This window comes from Macaca thibetana, chromosome 5 (assembly GCF_024542745.1).
Source record: "Macaca thibetana thibetana isolate TM-01 chromosome 5, ASM2454274v1, whole genome shotgun sequence".
Classification (NCBI taxonomy): Eukaryota; Metazoa; Chordata; class Mammalia; order Primates; family Cercopithecidae; genus Macaca; species Macaca thibetana.
Window position 1 is genome coordinate 148,869,413 of NC_065582.1, and position 21,202 is coordinate 148,890,614.

Sequence of the window (21,202 nt, forward strand, 5' to 3'; positions counted from 1 at the left end):
CAAGTCAACTTTAGGAGCAAGACACTTGTAAAATCTATTCTTAGGGATGGATTTATTTTAAAAACTAATTATCAAACTCAAAGCCTTTGCTAAAAAATGCAAAGTTATATAAAGGCATGTGTGTAAAACAATAAAAAGACTTTTAAAAAGTATCTAAGCATCTATCACAAGTTGGATGCTTCTGGAGCCCACAGACTCATTTTTCCAAGTCAAAAATAAATTAGGTAATCAATCCGGTGTTAAGAACCCAAACCTTCCAACAAATACTTTGGAGTTCATGCAGTCCTGGATATTCTTTTTATAGATGAAAAGGAATTCCTGCCAGCCCTTGCACCCAGCAACCGACTTCTGTCTAGTGTGACAGACGGTCAAGTGCTGATTAGCTGACATGGATACACTGTTCCGGGCAACCCTGCACTGAGTCATAGCTGCCACATGGCACCCCAAATGAAACTTTACATAATAAATCAGGATGGGATTAAAGGCGCCCAGTGCAAATTTAATATAGGTAAGAAGTCCTCCAAAACATACCTAACAAGACCGCCTCTGAATGATTACCTGTGTAGCAAAAGAGACAAATGTTTGAAATTTAGAAATTGCGACCAAATGTAGAAGGGGGAAGAGGTGAGAATATTTGAAAAATAATACTATGTTCTTCAGCATAATCACCCTCAGAAACAAAATGCTCTAGCTCAGTGCTGTAATCTTCGATCTTCACTCTAGAAAGAAAGAAAGTAACGAGCCGGCAAATATAACGGCCAAGAAAGAGATGCAATTGAAGCCAGGCTCTATTGAAAATCCTGAAATAATGGTGCATATATTAAGTGGCTAACTTAAAATTCCAAGCAGATGGTGAATTATTAAAACAAATTAGTGGCCGGGTGCAGTGGCTCAAGCCTGTAATCCCAGCACTTTGGGAGGCTGAGATGGGCAGATCACGAGGTCAGGAGATCAAGACCATCCTGGCTAACACGGTGAAACCCCGTCTCCACTAAAAAATACAAAAAAAAAAAAAAAAAAAAAAAAAAAAACTAGCCGGGCGAGGTGGCGGGCGCCTGTAGTCCCAGCTACTCAGGAGGCTGAGGCAGGAGAATGGTGTAAACCCAGGAGGTGGAGCTTGCAGTGAGCTGAGATCCAGCCACTGCACTCCAGCCTGGGCGACAGAGAGAGACTCTGTCTCAAAAAAAAAAAAAAAAAATTAGTAATGGGTAAAATACAAACTGATACAAAGTGACACCCAAAAATAAAGTTTCAAAATTTTTTTACATTTAAGTAATAAAACTTAGCCAAGGCAACAATGGTTTTTGATATGGGGGATGGACTCCTCCTAATGACAGGAAAACAGCTTCAGACTGCCGTCTTGTTTAATATGCGAGGTAACATGCGGCCCGGAGAGGCTGGGTAAGGTGGCACTAGGTCCCATGCCGTTACTCGGAAAGGTGATGTGCTTACAGGGTCTCATGCAAGAATACACTGGTTCCTTACAGGAAATTTCAAAAGGAAATATATATTGGTTTAAAATCAATATGCAAGGAGTCAAGTAGTCTTAAAATTAGTGGTAAGGGAGCCCACACGGTTCAGTCTCAGATATGTGTCACCTTCAAGAAATGCAGTTTTATTGCCAAGAATCATAGAAAAGAAAACCCGTTTTGTCAAAGGACATTAAAGGGAATCCAAATACATCTTCTCCAGCGATGTTTAATAAAGTCGACTTCTACATGTCGGTTTCCCACGCAGCTGCTCTGTTTCACTCTCCCCCGCTCCACCCAGGCCCCAGGCTCCTGTATCGCACTGTTCCCCCTCAAACTTAGCCTCTCTCCCACTGAGAAATAAGACTTCCCCTTTGGGAGAGGGAGGAACCAGGTTAGCAATTACCAGATTCTTTCAGCAGAATGGAAAAGGGGAAGCCTGTGAGCATTTTCACATTAATGACATCTGTCCCATCACAGTTGTTAAACACCCACGCCATGTTCCCAGTGGACACCAAATCCAGAGGATCAGAATCTTACTAGAGTCGGGAACAGTGCTTGAAGAGCCGTGACATATTTCCAGTGCGATAAGAAATGCCGGTTAAAAAACATTTGGCGTGGCCAGGCACAAGTGTGTCACGCCTGTAATCCCAACATTTCGGGAGGCTGAAGCGAGCAGATCGCTTGAGATCAGGAGTTCGAGACCAACCTGGCCAACATAGTGAAACCCCATCTCTACTAAAAATACAAGAATTAGCCCGGAGCGGTGGCGGGCGCCTGTAATCCCAGCTACTCAGGAGGCTGAAACTGGAGAATCTCTTGAAGCCGGTAGGCGGAGGTTGCAGTGAGCTGAGATGGCACCACTGCATTCCAGCCTGGGCGACAGAGAGAGACTCAAAAAAAAAAAAAAAAAGGTGCTTACACCAAAAATACTTTCATGTACACTGTCTCTGACTTGACCTGGGTCTGGCACACACTCTGCCCACTGCCCTCGACTACACACCAGCCTGCACTTCTCCACCTATTACCATCTCAAAAACCCCCGCCATTTCCCACTCAAAATCCCCTCTTTCCTTTGACTGATGTAAAACAGCACCATGTAATGTCATAAGCCCCAGCCCAATACTTCTGCTACCTGCTCCTCAGTGCTGGAAAGTCCCTTTAAAGGAAGCAGAGCTTTTTCCTCCATGGATAAAGAAAAGGATGAAAATGCAATTACTCTTATGAATGATCTAAAGTGACAATCAGTATGAGGGGCAGATCAGATTTTCTTCTGAGCAGAGATTTTTTAGAAGAGGCAAGGCTGAAGAACTGGAGAGAAGAGGAATCCCGAGATGATTTTCTTAGACTTGAGAATGTTGCTAGGTCTGAACCTGGGCAGACTCCTGATTTCTTTGGGATGTGATGAGGTGAAGATCTAGTCAGGGTCACTCATGCAACCATCAGTTTCCAGAGTGGATACGTTCGTTTACTTACTATGGACTCAAAGGCCATGCTACATTTTAACCCAGGAACTTATGCCACTGTGTTCACACATTCTGAGGGATGTTCATGGGTGTTAGGAGAAAATATAACCTATGGTCTCATACGTTTAGGGAAAGTTAGTGTAAACAAGGTTAAACAGCCTATCTTGCTATAGGAATTTTCAGAGTTTTTAATGCACTAACGTACACCTCAAGAGGAAAATAGAAAATACAGTGTTTCCCTAGGAGAGCAGTTCTCGGAGTGCAGTATGCATAACTCAGTGAACCAATATTTTCCAAATTGTCGAAGCATGATGGTACAGAATCATAGCTGCTGAAAATATTTATTAAAGTGCTAGACAAGCCAGGCGCAGTGGCTCATGCCTATAATCCCAGCACTTTGGGAGGCTGAGGCGGGTGGATTACCTGAGGTCAGGAGTTTGAGACCAGCCTGACCAACATGGTGAAACCCCGTCTCTACTAAAAATATAAAACAGCCAGGTATGTGGTGCACGCCTGTAATCCCAGCTACTCGAGAGGCTGAGGCAGGAGAATCGCTTGAACCAGGGAGGTGGAGGTTGCAGTGAGCCAAGATTTTGCCATTGCACTCCAGCCTGGGCAACAAAGAAAACTCCGTCTTAAAAAAAAAAAAAAAAAAAAAAAAAAGCTAGACAGATCAATGGATTTTAATATAACAAAGTGCAAAAAATACTTTGATACGGTTTCAGATTTCAATTACAGCTAACCTTTAAAAAACTACCACTTGTCAAGTTGTAGCATTAAAGAAAAAGAGCCACAATTTTCTAAAAAGACTGTGGATATAGTTCTCCATTTTCCTACTATGTAGCAGTGTGAGGCCAAATTTTCTTCATATACTCAATTAAAACGATCCATCACAACAGAATGAATAGAGAATCAGCTATGAGAATCCAGTTATCTTCTATGAATACAGACATTAAGGAGATTGGAAAAAAATGTAAAACTCTTATTACTAAATATTTTTTGGAAGACATAGTTATTCACAAAATGTCTATGTTAACATGTAGATGTTTATTACTTTCATTTTTTTAACAAATTAATATCTTTACAATATCTGAGTTTTAATTTCTAACAGAGTACGTATTAGTAGATACAACCCAAATAAACTGATGGTCTTTTGGATCCTTAACAACTTTGAAGAGTGAAAAGAAATCCTTAGAACAAAATGTTTGAGATGCTGCCTTGCTGCATTTGATCATGGAAGCTTTTCCACGTGGAACAGCTTAAGTATGCAAGGCGTCTTCAAAAAGTTCATGAAACATGCATATTATTTAAAAACTATGCATAGATTTCCTTTTTTTTTTTTTTTTTTTGCAACAAATAAACTTGTACTAACTTGTTGTAGCATGTCTGAACAGGATCTAGGCTGAGGCTCTAAGAAGGAGAAGACGTCAGTTTGAAAAGACCCCCTACCAGAGAAACATGAATCCTGCTAAAATTGAAGCAAGAAGAAACATCAAACTTATGGTGAAGTTTGGGTGGAAGAATGGCGAAATCACTGATGTTTTACAAAAAGTTTATAGGCACAATGCCCAAAGAAATCAGCAGTTTACAAAAGGATAACTCATTTTAAGAAAGGACGAGGCCAGGCGCGGTGGTTCATGCCTATAATCCCAGCACTTCGGGAGGTCAAGGCAGGCAGATTACTTGAGGTTAGGAGTTTGAGACCAGCCTGGCCAACATGGTGAAACCCCATCTCTACTAAAAGTACAAAAATTAGCGGGGCATGATAGTGTGTACCTGTAATCCCAGCTACTTGGGAGGCTGAGGCAGGAGAATCGCTTGAGCCCAGGAGGCAGAGGTTGCAGTGAGCCGAGATCGCACCACTGCACTCCAGCCCGGGCAACAGAACAAGACTGAGTCTCAAGAAAAAAGAAAAGAAAAAAAAAGAAGAAGAAGAGATGAGACAACATCGAAGAGGCAGCCTGCAGCAGCAGACCATCCAGATAATTTTTTGAGGAAAATATTCATCTTGTTCATGCCTTCACTGAATACGACCAACAATTAATAAAACAAACGAATAGCCAATATCACAGACATCTCTTCTGGTTCAGCTTACACAATCCTGGCTGAAAAATTAACACTGAGCAAACTTTTTACTAGATGGTGCCAAAACCATTGCTCCCAGATCAGCTGCCAGTGAGAGCAGAGCTTTCAAGGGAAATTTTTAACTGGTGGGATCAAGATCCTGAAGCATTTCCTCAAAGAACTGTAACAGGTGATGAAACATGGTTTTACTAGCACAATCCTAAAGATCAAGCCAAATTCAAGCAATGGCTACCAAGGGCAGAAGTGGTCCAGTCAAAGCAAAAGTGGACTGGTCAAGGGCAAATGGTTGCCAACAAAATAGACATTTTGTTTGTTGACCTTCTGGAGGGCCAAAGAACGATAACATCTGTTTGTCAAGAGAATGTTCTGAGAAAGTTAGCCAAAACTTTAGCAGAAAAAGGCCTGGGAAAGCTTCACCAGAGTCCTTCTCCACCATGACAATGTTCCTGCTCATTCCTCTCATCAAACAGGAGCAATTCTGCAAGAGTTTTCATGGGAAATCATGAGGCATCCACCTTACAGGCCTAATTTGACTCCTTCTGACTTCTTTTTGCTTCTCAATTTTAAAAAATCTTTAAAGAGCACCATTTTTTCTTCAGTTAATAATGTAAAAAAGACTGCATAAACATGGTTAAATTCCCAGGACCCTCAGTTCTTTAGAGATGGACTCAATGGCTGTTAACATTGCTTACAAAAGTGTCTTGAACTTGATAAAGTGTATGTTGAGAAATAAAGCTCATGTGTATATATGTTTTTTACCTTTTAATTCCATTTTTCCACAACATGTTTTGAAGTTTCCTCATATTCTATGGAACATACAATAGAAAACACAATCTCATGGCATGCTTATACAATTATTCCTTCACATGCCTCTTCTCCCCAGACATTACCCAGTGAATTAATTCGATGCTGATCAAAGGGTTTCCTCGCAGACTGTAGTTTTGTGTTTATGACGCTGGCAGTAAATGCATATGTCTTCTCTGGCAAATGCAGTTGGTGCTGACCTCATCTCTTTAGAAAAGGCCTTAACCTGGAGAATTATTTCACCTAGCAAATGTTGTAAGTAGTCAAGAGAATGCTCCTCCAGCAGATAATCCTTTGCTATGAGATACAGTGACAGTGGTGTTCCAAGAACAGGAAATCTATCATGCTGTTAGCATCATGGCCAGTGTGATTTACTGTTTTGTTTCCAACAACAAAATCACTGATTGAGGTACATACCTATGCTACAAATTATTCTTTTATAAAATGAACAGAGTAATGACAATTTGTGTTTGCAAAAATGGTATGCAAGCCAAAAATAACTTAAGAACTAATTCATATTTCAACCATGGTTTTTTAGAATATAGAGTAAGTCCAATTCTCTACCTGGGGAAAGACTGGAAGTCCCAATTACAGAATTTGGTTATAAATCTCTTTCTCTTGTCAGGCATCCTAATGACTGGCCAGAAGCCTGTTCTCAGATGGCTATAAAAGATTTTGGGAAAAAGTCAAATGTGTAAAGTGCTGAACAATGATTCCATGCAAAAACTCCCCAAGGAAACTCAGTCCAAATACTATATAGAGCTGGACTGCGGTACAGGCTGTTCAGTCCTCTCATTTTCATTCTGGAATTTGTCCAAATAATAGGAGCCATTAAGTTATACATGTCATTTTAAAAATGTTCCTCAAAGATGACCAGAATCTCATCTTTGAAAGCTGAAGATACTCATCTAGGTATCCTGTTTCTTTTTACCTAAGACATGAAATGAAATTAGCATACAATCTGCCTCTAGTAAAATTTTCTTGAATGACAATGTTTTTATGGCTAAAAATGCTTACTAAGTTTCAGGTCCAGTGCTACCTCATTTAGTCTTTCCAGCAACTCTATTGGATAAATACTGTAATTATTCCCATTTACCAGATAAGAAAACAGACTCAATTGCCTGAGGCCACCCAGTTTATGGGTGCAGAAGTAGGATTAGAATACAGGAAGTTAGCCCCTCTGAATCACCAAGCCTAATGCTGTCACGCCCACTTGAGATGGATGCATGGACAATAACATGAAATGATTTATAGTATGAGAGTTTGATTCTGTGAGCGAAGTGGTGGTTTTGAGCTCCATATTAGCCTTTATTTCACAAAGCCTTCTCTACACTTTGGGTGTGTGTTAGGCTCTCTTCTCAGTCCTTCTGTTGTGTTCTATACATGGATCACGTGGTCCTATTCCCCACTAATGCTCCTGCCTGCCTACAAGCCTCTGCTAATATCATCTCCAACAGCACCTGCAACAGCAATTCTGAATGACTAGAAGAACCAACAAATGAACAAGCAAAAGGGCATCTACTTGGTACCAAGAACATTAATTTCTAAATAAGTTTCTTACACCCTAGAGAGTATATAAAATAACGTAATGGAGTGCAGAGAGAAAACTTCAGCATTTCTATTCAGATTTTAAACTTGAAAATATGAGAACCTTTCAAGGCTTCACTGACAGTTGACATGTGAATTGACACTTGCACCTTCACCCTGTACATGTGGCAGAAAGCTTGAGTCATATGTGACTTGCCTTGCTTGGCACCCAAAACAACGGTGAGACTCCACAGTCCATGGGGTTAGCCGTGGAGCCCTGAGCTCAACTGAGAAAGTGGCTATTTGCATTGTATTTTCAATTTTATCTCAGCTAATTCTCATAAAATGGACAAGCATCTTCAAATGAGTCCTGCCCAGAACTACAACGAATGCTAATAACAAAGCAAGCACAAATGAACAAGAAAATAGCAGAGCTTTTACCATGTCTCATATTTTTTTTCAACCACATCATGGGCTAATAACAAGCTAATCAGATTTGACCTGAGGTTTGCGAAAGAGAAAAACACAAAGAACCCCTAATAGCATCAAAACTTAGATACATATCCACCGTTCTTATCAACGACCTTTGCCTAAGTGAACATTATGCCTTGGGAAACTGGCCAGGAGCATTTTTACACAGTTTACGAATAACTATATTTTTTCTTTTTCTTTTTCTTTTTTTTTTTTGAGACAGCATCTCGCTCTGTCGCCCAGACTGGAGTGCAGGGGCAGCGATCTCGGCTCACTGCAAGCTCCGCCTCCCGGGTTTACGCCATTCTCCTGCCTCAGCCTCCCGAGTAGCTGGGACTACAGGCGCCCGCCACCACTCCCGGCTAATTTTTTGTATTTTCAGTAGAGATGGGGTTTCACCGTGTTAGCCAGGATGGTCTCGATCACCTGACCTCGTGATCCGCCCACCTCGGCCTCCCAAAGTACTGGGATTACAGGCGTGAGCCATTGCGCCGGGCAAATAACTATATTTTTCGTAATAGGGTTGCAAATGTGGAGATTTAGAACTTTGCCACTCAAAGTGCAACCTGCAAAAGGCAGCATGAGCACCTCTTGGCAGCTTGTTACAGATGTAGTCTTGGGGTCCACCCAGACCCACTGAATCAAGATTCACATTTTAACAAGATCCCCAGGTGACTCACGAGCACATTTCAGTTTGAGAAGCACGGCTTTAGAACATTCGTCTGGAATAATGTACATCTTAACACTTCTGCTCTTAATTAGTAGTTTTAGACTGATTTCTCTTGAATTTTTGAACTCAAAAACTGACAATTTCTCATATCTGTTTTCAAATGTGCTTCAAAACTATAAACTAGCACCATAAACAAAAAATTCAGCTAAGTAATCAATTTATAACTGCAGGACTAATCCCTTATTCATTTCAGTATACTTAAAATAAATTTTCTGACCCCCATACAATTAAAAACCAGCCAGCCACACCTTAGTCTTTTGGATCTCCATCTCACTTACTTTTGTTTGATCGTCGGCTTTGAACACATGGCAGATACTCTGCCGATGGACGGCGTCTTCCTTAATCAGACAAGCAAAGTAACTTGGGTCATGACTGTTGTGAATCAGTTTGTGAACATGCTGAGGCTTGCACTCAAAGATGCTGGAACAGATCAGGGGATCCCACTGTTGACTTCTCCCTGGCTCAGGTTCACATCTCAGTCCAGAGGGAGAAACGCAAAGGCGGACTTGCTTGGTTACAGGTTCCTTTCTGGAGGACTGCCTGCTGAGTCTTCGCACCTCGGCCACAACCCAGGGCAGCATGGGCATGGTGGTCAGGGAATGCACAGGCAGGGAGCCCACCAGCTGCAGGCCAAAGTCCACCGAGACCTCATTAGGAAGCGGATGTTTCCTTGCCGTGAATGTTATTGGTTCCATCTTGGGAAGGGTCTGGGAACTCAGCAAAACAGTTACCGCTGTTTTTCTGTTTTAGATCAAGCAATCTATTTTACACACTTCATATGCAGAAACCTGGGGGAGGAAACCAGAGGCATTAGAATTTAATGAAGTCATAGCAATAGCTACCTTCAAAGGGCTATTATTTCAGAAGAACTCAAAAGCCTGAAACCCAAATGTAATAAGAGGTTCAAATAAGCTCCTCTGCCTAGAAAGAGCTTTCTCAAAATTGTATTCCATATAAAACCTGGTCACGGCATAACTGTCACACTCATTACAGGTAACAAAGAGTCCACTAGGAAACTATTATGAAACATAAGCCTCCTAAAGCCAGCAAAGGCCCCCATGATAGAAGATGACACAGTGCTACTCTGAGAGCATTAAACCTCATTGTATTATTTAACATACATTTCAATAAATTTTTAAAAGATAGTCAAATTCAGTATAAGTGACTTCCCCAAGAAATAACTCTTACGGGAAGAAATAGCTGCTATCATCACCATAGTCTACTGAACCAGATCGGTTTTAAACAACTGATCTGGGACAAGTAATATCACTTACGATATTACTTACATTTTAAAAGACTCAGCCAGGTAGTCTAGTGGTTCTGAATCACAAATCCACCTTCCATTAACATGTATTCACTGCCTATTATGTTGCAAACATTGTCTTAAACATTGTTTTGTTCAATTCATGTGCTATAAGCTATCACCCCAACACCTGGCTTCTTCTCATCAACAGATATCAATGTTAGGCCAGGTGCAGTGGCTCACACCTGTAATCCCAGCACTCTGGGAGGCCAAGATAGGTGGATCACCTGAGGTCAGGAGTTTGAGACCAGCCTGGCCAACATGGTGAAACACCATCTCTACAAAAAATACAAAAATTAGCCTAGTGTGGTGGTAGGTGCCTGTAATCCCAGCTACTCAGGAGGCTGAGGCATGAGAATTGTTTGAACCCGGGAGGCAGAGGCTGCAGCAAGACGAGATTGTTCCACTGCACTCCAGCCTGGGTAACAGAGTGAGACTCTCTAAAAACAAACAAACAAACAAACAAACAAAAACCTGCTTCTACCAAACCCAAACCCAAACTCCCTCAACTACATTTCTCTGTGTTCTTTCTTTCTTTCTTTCTTTTGAGACAGGGTCTCGCTCTATTGCCCAGGCTGGAGTGCAGTGGCACGATCGTGGCTCACGGCAACCTCCACCTCCTGGGTTCAAGCAATTCTCCTGTCTCAGCCTCCCAAATAGCTGGGATTACAGGCATGCACCACCATACCTGGCTAATTTTTGTATTTTTAGTAGAGACAGGGTTTCACCAATTTGGCCAGGCTGGTCTCGAACTCCTGGCCTCAAGTGATCCGCCCACCTTGGCCTCCCAAAGTGCTGGGATTATAGGCATGAGCCACAGTGCCCAGCCCTTCTCTGTTTTCAACAACCACGTTTGATGTATCCTAACACCTTCTTGTCCCATTGGATGACAAAACCCTTTTGTTTAAAGCTGAGTTGTCTGTGGGATCTCAACCCCTATTCTTTACTCACTTGCTCCCTGGATCTTTAGTCTCTCCTGCGCCTGCCTCACTCCCCTAGCATACGGACAAATGCTAAGGTGACACTCCACCAAGGCAGGCACTGCATCTGTCTGATTCACTGCTATCTCCCTTGTGTCTGCCATAGTGCCTGACTCTAAGAAGGGATTCAATAAGTATTTTAAAAGAATAACTGAGGTCTCTCCAATCAAAAAAAAAAAAAAGATATTTCTTTTGATTTCAAACTTCCCTTGGCCATGGCTCTTTCTCTTCTTTCCCTCCAAAGTAAGGTCTACACTTACTGTCTCCACTTCCTATTGACCATCCATTCCTGGTTTGTAAGGCCTGGTTTGCACTAGGAATCCACTGAAATTCTGTTAAGGTTGCCCAGGTCCTCAAGGTTGTACAATTTAAAGGGGGCTATTTAGTCCCTGACTGCCATTCGTGCTGATGAATTTCTCAATCTTGGCCACACCTTCCTTCTTGAAACTCTTCTGGTTCTCATCTTACCTTTCTGGTTGTTTCTTTTCACATACTTCAAAGGCTTTTTTTCTTCCTATGTTTGACTTCATCCTCTCCCCTCATTCTACCTGCTGTTTTGGACAATCTCACCTAATCTTTTGGTGTCAAGCACCGCATTCTGATCATCCTGCTGCTGCTGATCAGTGTGTGACTTCTACCACACACTTTGCGTATGTTGTCTCCTTTAACCTTCATAACAGCCTTGTCCACTAGAGCCCACTATTATGAACTAGGAAACTGAAGCCTGGAGAGCTTGAGTCACTTACACAGGGGATGGGGGGCAATTTGCACTTGACCCTAAAGCCCATCCCCTTGACTGCTGCACAAGAATGCATCTACCACATACACCCTAATAGTGCCCAAGTGATCTGCTCCCACGGAAGCCTCCTTCCTGAGTTCCAGATGCATACAGGCCATTAAATATTTCTATCTGGATAGCCTATAGGCTCCTAGGTCTCAATTTAGTTATTTTTAAAGCTAACTCAGTCTCATCTCCCTCCTTCCCAGAATTTTTTTCCCCTCCTATACGCTGTATCTAGGTGAATAGCATCACTATTCACTGAATGGCCAAGGGATCATTCAGATTCCTTCTTCATCCTATTGCTACATCTGACTCCACCATCCACTCTTTCTTTTTTCTCCTAGAGAAAAGGTGCCCCATCCTTCAATCCACCCATCACATATTTCCTGGAGTAACCTAATCAACACAAGATTTATCACGTCACTGCTAAAAATTCTCTAATAACTCCCTGCATACAATTCTCAGGAACCTGGCTCTGTCTATATCTCCAACTTTATATTCTCCCCTAAAATGACCTCCTTGGTGCACCTTTTGGCTCTGAAGGTAGAGAACTAGTTATGGTTCCCCATGTAAAATGTGATTTCTCATGCCTCTGAGCCATGGAGCATGCTGTTCCTCTCTCCTCAGAATGTAATCCCTGCCACAAACTGCAGAGGGTCTGAGATTTTACCTTACTTGCAAACTAACATGTTAGCCTGCCACAAGTTAGCCTGCTGGTAGAAAACATGAGACTCCTGGGTTGGAGACGAAGGACAATTTATTACTCAGAGCAGTCACAGTAGCCAGACCGTCAGCATTTGTGTTGCTTCCCTGACACCCAATTCCCAGAGGTCAGGTGACATCTGTATCATGGTGGGTTACAGGAAAGGAAGCTGAGTTTAGGGAGCCGGAATATTTTACAGTGGGAAGTACAGGAAGCAAGCATGTCTGCCCTTTGCTGCAGAGAAGACTCTATTTCTATCTTCCATGACTGTTTGCTGTAGAAACATGATGGAAAAGGTAGTTTGGAACACAGGCACTCAATGCCCTGCTCACAAGATGTGGTAGAAACAGGAAGGACCCATGGAGAGTCATCTCCCAACAGTCCCCATCCTTGTCTTCTATTTCCAACTGGTACTTAAGTCCTACTTCAGGCAACTACCACCTCTTTTCTCCAAGGTGTTTTAGCGCATGCATCAGCAGGTGTTTCTGAACTTGCTACCCAATCACCATATTCGAGAGTTTGAATAGGTGTCCCTCAAGAAGACCATAAGCTTCTTGAACTCTTAAGGTTTGGGGTTTCCAAAATCAGTATTCAAATTTTAAACCTTTTCTGAACTGGAACTGAAGTCTATTCTTTTTACTCTATGTTTTTCTGTATAATATATATGCACAATGCTAAGAGCAAATTTTTTAATATAATGTGAACATAATTCGTAGCTAATTTTTTTTTCAAATGCTCAAGAAATAAAAAATAAAGCAATACTTTATTTACAGCTCAGGCATTTCATGAAATTAAAGTCCCTGACTATACTTTAAAGCACAGCTTCTCCTAATAATGAAAACGGACTTGAAGTTCATATAATCCCATAAATAATGATCTCTCTTCCTCTTTATTCTCTCTCTCACTTACAGGTGAAAAAGACATTAAATGTCTGGATCAACTTCTACTCCTGTAACAGAATCTGTTTCATGTTCTAACTGTTGACAGCTGCTAATCCCAAAACATGTTTAAAGAAGCACTAGAATTATTACAAAGGATAAATCTGAGCTCTATCAATTATTTTAGATGAAGCAGTTATTAATATAGTGGCAACAAGCATAGCAGAATTACGTTCAATTTCCTTCTTAGAGTATAGATGTACACAGTACAAAAAAAACTCAGTCACTTAAATCAGTTGATAATAATCAGTCATCAAATGAGTCCTGCCATTTCACTGATGAAACTATTTGAATGCCTAAAGTTTTTGCTTTTCAACCAGCTGTAGCATGTTCTTAGCTTCTCTGTAAAAAGTAGATTAGACCTTAGCACTGTTCATAAACTATCAAATAATAGGGTCTACCTCCAACATAGCCATAATTATTTATAAGCAATTCAGATTCTGCTAAGATAAGATTCAGGGTAACTTAGATCCATCCGGTGAGTTTCTACATTACTTGTCAATAAAAAGTTCCATAACAGAGATAAACTATGTAAATAATATTAGGGATTTGGTGCAAAAGTAACTGCAATTTTTGCCATTAAAAGGAATGGCAAAAACTGTAATTACTTCTGCACCAGTTTAATACTAACAAACCATTCGATTATTTTTTAAAACCATCTCAATCCACATTATTTGCACTCAACCTTTGACCTTTCTTTAAGCCCCAAATAGAACCTCCTATTCCAAGGAGAACTCTTATGTTTCATACCCTCAGCAAGAAATACTGTGATTCCAATGAGCTTCTAGTGATGTTCTTGTTAGTAGGGTTGTCTGTATACATGCCCTATCCCTCTACAGAGAACCTTTGTATTCTGCACAACTCCTACCTAGCACAGTCTTTAAACATAGTAGCTACCCAAGACACAAAGATGCCCTTTATTAGAACAGTTTCAATAATCTTGTTAATGTGTCCTGCTATGCTACATACCTCTGGCAGCATACACTTAGAATTATAAAATTTTAAAGTTAACAAGGTCCTTTTTAAGCCATTTAGAAATTTCCCTAATATTTGAAATGAGGCAACTGGATTCTGGAAAAGTTAAGTGGCTTGTCCAAATTTAGTGACAGAATGGGGACAATCCAAGTCCCTGACTCCCATCCAAGTGCTGCAGAGAACCCCAACTTCCTCATGGAAACACTTTCAAGTGTAAAGTTGAAAAAGCAAGTTACTCAGCTTCTCCAAATCTTGCTTATTCTTATAAGAGAATGGAACAAGATCATCCCCAAGTTTTCTTCCATCTCTCAAATCTGGCAAATCTTATTTTCATAATGTATAATACCAAATGTCCCCAACATTGTGTGGGGATAGAAAGCTGCTCCCATCTTCCCTTCAAGAACAAAAATGTGGGGGAGGTACATGAAGAAAGGATGGGAATTATGGATCAGCAAGTGAGAGAAGCAAGGGTAGGTATTAGTAAGCTGCTTACTGGGAACCCCCTTTTTTCCTACCCCCCCTCCACTCCTTCACAGCAAACCACAGGGAGCAGGATGGGGACTTTCCAGTAACTAACAATACAGCAGCCTGTGCAGTTTCAGCCCTCACCTTCTCAGAATGCTGGTGGCAGCGGGGAGGGAGAGAAGAAAGGATGAATGGAGGGGTGTTAGTGGCCTCTAGCTCTAGGCCAGATTAGGAACCGGCCAATATTGACTAGCTGTTGGGGACACCAGAATGGACAGAACGTCCCCAGGTGGCTACTCACATTGCTCTGTGAATCAGTGGTTTAATTTCTTTGTTCTTTATGCCAGATGGAGTGGGCAGGCACCTGAACAGAATTATACTGCAACCTGAAGTGCTCTAATCCCATGCAGTAGGCTCACTGGCTTGGCTACACTCTTCATCCACTTCCTCCACAGGATTCCACCCCAATGGGAGCAGCGTGTTCCTCACCCAGGAATCCCACAGGGACCAACAACCCTTGGAGCAGAGGCTGTTTCACCATCGCATGGAGCTCCTGAAACCGGTGGTTCTAAATGTTTTCATCATCAAGGATGCTTTAGTACTGGGGCGTGCACCTCTAATTTGACCTGTAAAGTAATGATGCTTTTGAATGACTTCTTTCTCATGTAAATTACTGTTACTATTTGAGACAGAATCTCACTCTGTCACCCAGGCTGTAGTGCACTGGCGTGATCTCAGCTCACTGCATCCTCCGCCCCCCCGGGGTTCAAACAATTCTCCTGCCTCAGCCTCCCTAGTAGCTGGGATTACAGGTGTGCGCTACCACGCCCGGCTAATTTTTGTATTTTTGGTAGAGGGGTTTCGTCATGTTGGCCAGGCTGATCTCCAACTCCTGACCTCAAGTGATCTGCCAGCCTCGGCCTCCCAAAGTGCTGGGATTACAGGCACGAGTCATATAAATTAGAGCCAACTCGAGGCTAGTCTTTTAGAATGGCACTGTCACTTCTTATATTCTCTTCATTGCACAGGAAAAAGGGTGGGAAATGGGGGAGGGTCCTAGCTGGCCCTCAGAGATTATGTATAACCCTCCCACCTGCAGGGTTCCTTTAAGTTATTCTACTAAAAGTAAAAAGAATAGTTATCAACACATTGTCATCGTGTGTTTATTAACTGATTTAACTTACGAAACGTTGGACAATAAGGAATATTATCATTGAATAGTGGCACAGAGAAGTGAGGTCACCTGTCCAAGGCCATACTATAAGAAGTGGCAGAGTTGGGATTTGAACCCAGGCCCTTTGGCTCCAGAGTTTTCTTGCTCTTAACCTCTTTGCTAGAGTAATATCTGTTGACCACCTACCACTTCATGGACATTTTACATTCATGATCTTCTGTACATTCACAACGCTGAGAAGTAGGTTTTGTCATCCTCATTTTACCAAAGGGTTCCCTCACTAATAAATTGTGAAGGTGGGATTTGAATCCATATCTGTCTTATCCACATACTTCTGTTGTTTCCCATAGATGATATCCAAAGATCCCATAGATCTTTAGATGGGAATAACCCTCAAATATCTTTCTAGTGGATTAGCTAGGTTGTTCTATCTAAATTTTGCTTGGCCTCAGCAATCCAAACCTAACATCAAAATTATACTCTAAAGGTATAAAATAAACAAACACAATAATAGCAATAAATAATATTGAGTGCTCACTGTGTACCAGGCACTGTTTTCTAAGCACTTTGCTTATATAAATTCACTAATTCTGACAACGAACCCATAGGGCTTACCTAATTCAGAAGTTTAGATTTGCTGATTATATAAAATGTGCTGTTAAACAAATGCATTTTCTTTTAATAAGAGAAAAATAGTTGTTGCTCATCTCAAAGGAGACAGGCACACTCAAAATTAAATGCCTCTTTGTTGATGCTAAAATGTATTTCCTACATTCTGCACAGTTTCATAGAAACCCTCATATCAAGAGTTTTTCAGTTGGCCCAAATATGACAAATCTTTTTCTAAACATCTGAAATCTGAAAAGGGACACATTGCCCCTGCATCTAAGACCTCATCAAATGGAACTTTTGGCTTAGAAATGTCAAAAACCTGCTGGGCGCCATGGCTCACATCTGTAATCCCAGCACTTTGGGAGGCCAAGGTGGTGGATCACGAGGTCGGGCGTTCAAGACCAGCTTGGCCAAGATGGTGAAACCCTGCCTCTTCTAAAAATACAAAAATTAGCCAGCTGTGGTAGAGCATGCCTGTAGTCCCAGCTACTCGGGAGGCTGAGGCAGAGAATCACTTGAATCTGGGAGGCGAAGCTTGCAGTGAGCCGAGATCACGCCACTGCACTCCAGCCTGAGCGACAGAGCAAGACTCCATTTCAAAAAAAAAAAAAAAAAGCAAAAAATCTTGAAGATGAAAACCTTCATGTCTCTCGTGAAGAATCTGGTTTAAAGATCTTTGTTATTGGAATATGGGGTTGGAAAGGAAGAAAAGTCAGTGAAGGAAATTGTAAGGTAATGGTTCTCACTGAAAACCTAAATCCTTCGTCACCACTACAGGGATACAAACCCCAACACTGCTCTGCTGCTGGACTCAGTGGCACGATCACGTTTCACAGCAACCTCCGCCTCCCGGCTTCAAGCCATTCTCCTGCTTCAGCCTCCCAAATAGCTGGGACTACAGGCACATGCCACCATGCCAGGTTAGTTTTTGTATACCTGTATTTTTGTAGAGACAGTTTTGCCATGTTGGCCAGGCTGGTCTCAAACTCCTGACCTCAAGTGATCCACCTGCCTTGGACTCCCAAAGTGCTGGGATTATACGCATGAGCCACCATGCCTGGCCATGGACTCAGTCATTTTAATGAGCAGATTTTACTTCTCAAGTTTAATGACCAGGAGATGAAACCTGCTGAGAAATATATAAAACATTGAAACTAACATGATCATTAAACTTGAGAAGGCCAGCACGGTAGACCAGAAAAGGGCAAAACAAATGATCCTGAGGCACTCACACATACACACGAGGTCCCTAAATGGGCTGTGATACATTTTCAGTTCTCTGGGCATCTGAAAAGAGTGAAAACTGGGGACCTACAGAGAAATGCTGTGGAGAGAGTAGGAAGGGCTTCCGGGAGCTGCCATTCTGTCAGATCAAATTAAAAGCATGCTCAAAGACACAATCCTCTTGAGCCCCTTGCTCTCCTCCCTACCACCTACTCTGCCAGAAAGCTGGTGGCCAACAAAGCAGGCAGCTGTGTTGCCTACTCCAGACACCAAGACAACTGAAGATGCTGCTGTGAACACAGAAGAGGTAACAGCCATGCTGCTTGGTTCAGGCTCCCCACTGCTTGCCATGGTACATCCTAGAAGATCCTAGAAGATCTGGACCACAAAGGAGCCACCCACCCACATCTGGCTCTACACAGGGGTACATCTCATTGTGATTGCAGACTTCCTTGTCAGAGCTGCCTTCTAGGGAAGTGGGGGACAGGGATTATTATCAGCTGGATAATGAGGAAGAAGGGGCAAGCTCTATTGCTTCAGAGTTGCACGTTTCCTCCTAATACCCACTAGTGTTTTGACAAACTATGCCTTACGGGACACCAGGTCAACACTGCATGACTGCCACCCAACCGGAAATGCTGTCATGGTGAAAAGGGGAAGCCCCAGCACTCTCAGTGGGGTAGATAACAATAGACTATGACAAGGAGACGCGTTTGCAACATTTTCCTTTGAAAACAGAATGTAATAATTTATAACTACACCAGTGATTTTTTTTTCCCATTCTCCTGGTTTGCAAATGACTGGACAAATCCACATCGAAGAAATGATTTTAATTATCACCTGATGATTTTATTTCCTGCTTTGAACCACTTAGTCCCTTCCATGTCTCCTTGCACTCAATATTGTTAGAATACTCTACTTGTGTTCACTTCAGAAAATATCCCCTAACCTCTTCTTTTTTAAGAGATGGGATCTCACTTTGTCACCTAGGCTCCACTGAGGTGGCACAGTCATAGCTCACTACAGCCTCGAACTCCTGGGCTCAAGTGATCCTCCTGGCTCAGCCTCCCAAGTAGCTGGGACTACAGGTGGGTGCCACCACCCCCAGCTCATTTAAAAAATTTTTGTAGAGATGGGGTCTCAATATCTTTCTTGAACTCTTGGGCTCAAACGATCCTCCTGCCTCAGCCTCCCAAAGTGTGGGGATTATAAGTGTAAGACATTGCTCCTGGCCTAAACATTTTATATGATACCTTTTAACTCACAGCTGTGGCTACTATCCAGTAGCGACATGTTATGTCAATGGTTACTTATAGATAAATCTGGAGAGAAAGCACTTGTTGGGGTCTTATTTTTCTATAACACGCCAGAAAAAAATAACAGGAAACAGGCAGACTGTGAGACTATGACGGCATCCAATTTCAAATCGTTGTAAAACACCTGTTTACAAAAGCAGTTAAACCTTTACTATGTAAACTCTTTCATGCCATGTCCTTATTCCTTAAGACAGCTCCTAGGAAGTTGATGATGACGCACACTTCTTTCCCCACCAAGAGAAGCCATCTCAACTCTAGAAAAAGGTGCCGAACTCACCTGTTCAGGTATTCCTAACCCACGGGAGTGACAGAACACGAAGAGTCAGAAATGTAAAAAGTCTCCAGCCTGGGCGACAGAGCGAGACTCCGTCTCAAAAAAAAAAAAAAAAAAAAAAAAAATGTAAAAAGTCGTTCTGCAAGGTGGATTCTCAGCCTCTGGGAGCAGCTCTCCTTTCATTCTTCCACCCCAATCCCTCCCACATACAGCTGACTTCCAAAACACAACAAAAACCAGAGGTGGCCATTCTCCAACTCCTACCAATCCCAGTTCACATCTAGAGAAGAAATTTCTGCCCTCCTAACCAAGGGTTTTGGACCAGGGCCTCTGCATTCAGCTTAGGTCCAGTGCAAAAAGTTCAGAAGTTTGAACCTGTACAGAGAGCTGAGTTTCTTGGGTGTGACCTATTTAAACCAGGTCATTTTTAAATGCTCTTTCAAAGTCTGGTTTTATTAATAAATGAAATCATCCCATCATAAAGGAAACAATGAGAAATCTATGAAGTGAAAACATATCCATTAATAGGGGGCACCCTGAAAATTAAACTGTTTGGTGGAAGGAACAACCATCACTTTCAATTTGGTTTTAAAGTAACTTCCAGAGAATAAGCTATGTTAAGTAAAATCAAAACAGGAAAAGTCACATCTAGGTGGATTTCAAACAAAATGATACCTCTTTGAAAAAAAAACAAAAACAAAACCTAATGCCTGGTGAAGTTTGAGGGGGTCTCATAATCACAGAGCCGTCAGGAAGCGGCTAGAAACAATTCAGAAGGGTTTCAAAATGACTGGTACAGGATGTGCCCATAGAAAGAAATGTTGCGCGCACTGGTGGAGCTGCCAAAGTTACAACTGCAAAGTACCCTGAACTTTTAAAGGGTGGCTTGGGGTCACTCTGACCACACTCTTCCCAATGTGGTCGCCTTGCAAACACGCTAGCCCTTGAGATATTTGGCGGGAGGGGGGAGGGGAGAGATGCGCGGACCAATGAGCGGGTGGGGGTTGGGGGAGAAGCCGGCGGAGCTCTCGGGTCGCTAGCAACATCAAGGTTTCGCTTTCGCCCAAGGGCGGGGGGGAGTTTGGGGGACAACGAAATGGCAATGAACTTCCTCCCCCGAGAGACCCCGCTGGCGAGGCCAGCAGGAGCGTCCGTGGGCGGCCAGATGCCTTTCCCTCCGCGGCCAGGCGGGGCAGGGGCGTGCTGGGGGCGGGGGCGGCCGCGATGCCCCAAGAGAAGCCAGCCGGGTGGCCAGGTCGAAGCCCCGGAAGGCGCTTACCTGTGCCGCGGCGCGCTCAGAGCCCGGGGCCAGGCCGGGACGCGCAGGTGCTTGGGGGCATCCTGGGGACGGCCTGGGCGGGCGGGGCGTCCATCGTGCCGGGCTGGCTGCGCTCTTCCCGCCGCTGGGGGCCGGGGAGGGGGCTCCCCTCGGCTCTGCGCCCGTCTCTTCTCCACCCGGCTGAGGACACAGCGGGTCCCGCGGCGGCGGCAGCAACAGGCACCGGCGGACTGTGGCGGCACCAGGAGCAGCAGCCGAAGAGGAGGAGGAGGAGGAGGAAGAGGAGGAGAGGAGGAGGAGGTGTCTGCGCGCGGCTCTGGTTTCCTCCTCCCAGCCTGGGCGAGCGCGCGGGAGGCGTGGAGAGGACAGGAGCCGGGATCTCCCCACTCGGTCCCCGGGGAGCTGCGAGGGGGACTTGGTGTCCTCCTCCTCCCCACTGCCCAGTGCGACTGTCCCCGGGCACCACGGCCCGGACGGGCGAGTCACACGCGAGCAACAGCTGCTGCACTGCGGGTCCGCCGCGGCCTCCCTCCCCTCTTTGCCACCCCCCGCCCCCAAGCCCGCGGGCCATCCTCAGCCCGTGTCTGTAGGGGAAATGGGGGGAGGTACTCGGGCCGCCGCCCCAT

At 43.3% G+C, this 21,202-nt stretch overlaps 1 protein-coding gene across 6 annotated transcripts in view; it reads right to left on the reverse strand.

Moving 5' to 3' along the window:
* The window catches only part of TBC1D1 (TBC1 domain family member 1), a 248,669-nt gene extending 227,543 nt beyond the window's left edge, over positions 1–21,126 (reverse strand). Inside the window, exons 1-3 of one of the 6 annotated variants that reach the window (XM_050790905.1) lie at positions 20,577–21,126; positions 19,301–19,393; positions 8,831–9,340 (exon numbers count right to left, since the gene is read on the reverse strand). In XM_050790905.1, coding sequence (XP_050646862.1) covers positions 8,831–9,247 — 417 coding nt within the window. In that variant the 5' untranslated portion in view covers positions 9,248–9,340; positions 19,301–19,393; positions 20,577–21,126. The remainder of the gene's footprint in view (positions 1–8,830; positions 9,341–19,300; positions 19,394–20,576) is intronic. The other 5 variants (XM_050790904.1, XM_050790907.1, XM_050790908.1 and 2 more) reach the window with 5 other exon arrangements.
* Positions 21,127–21,202: the final 76 nt, after the last annotated feature.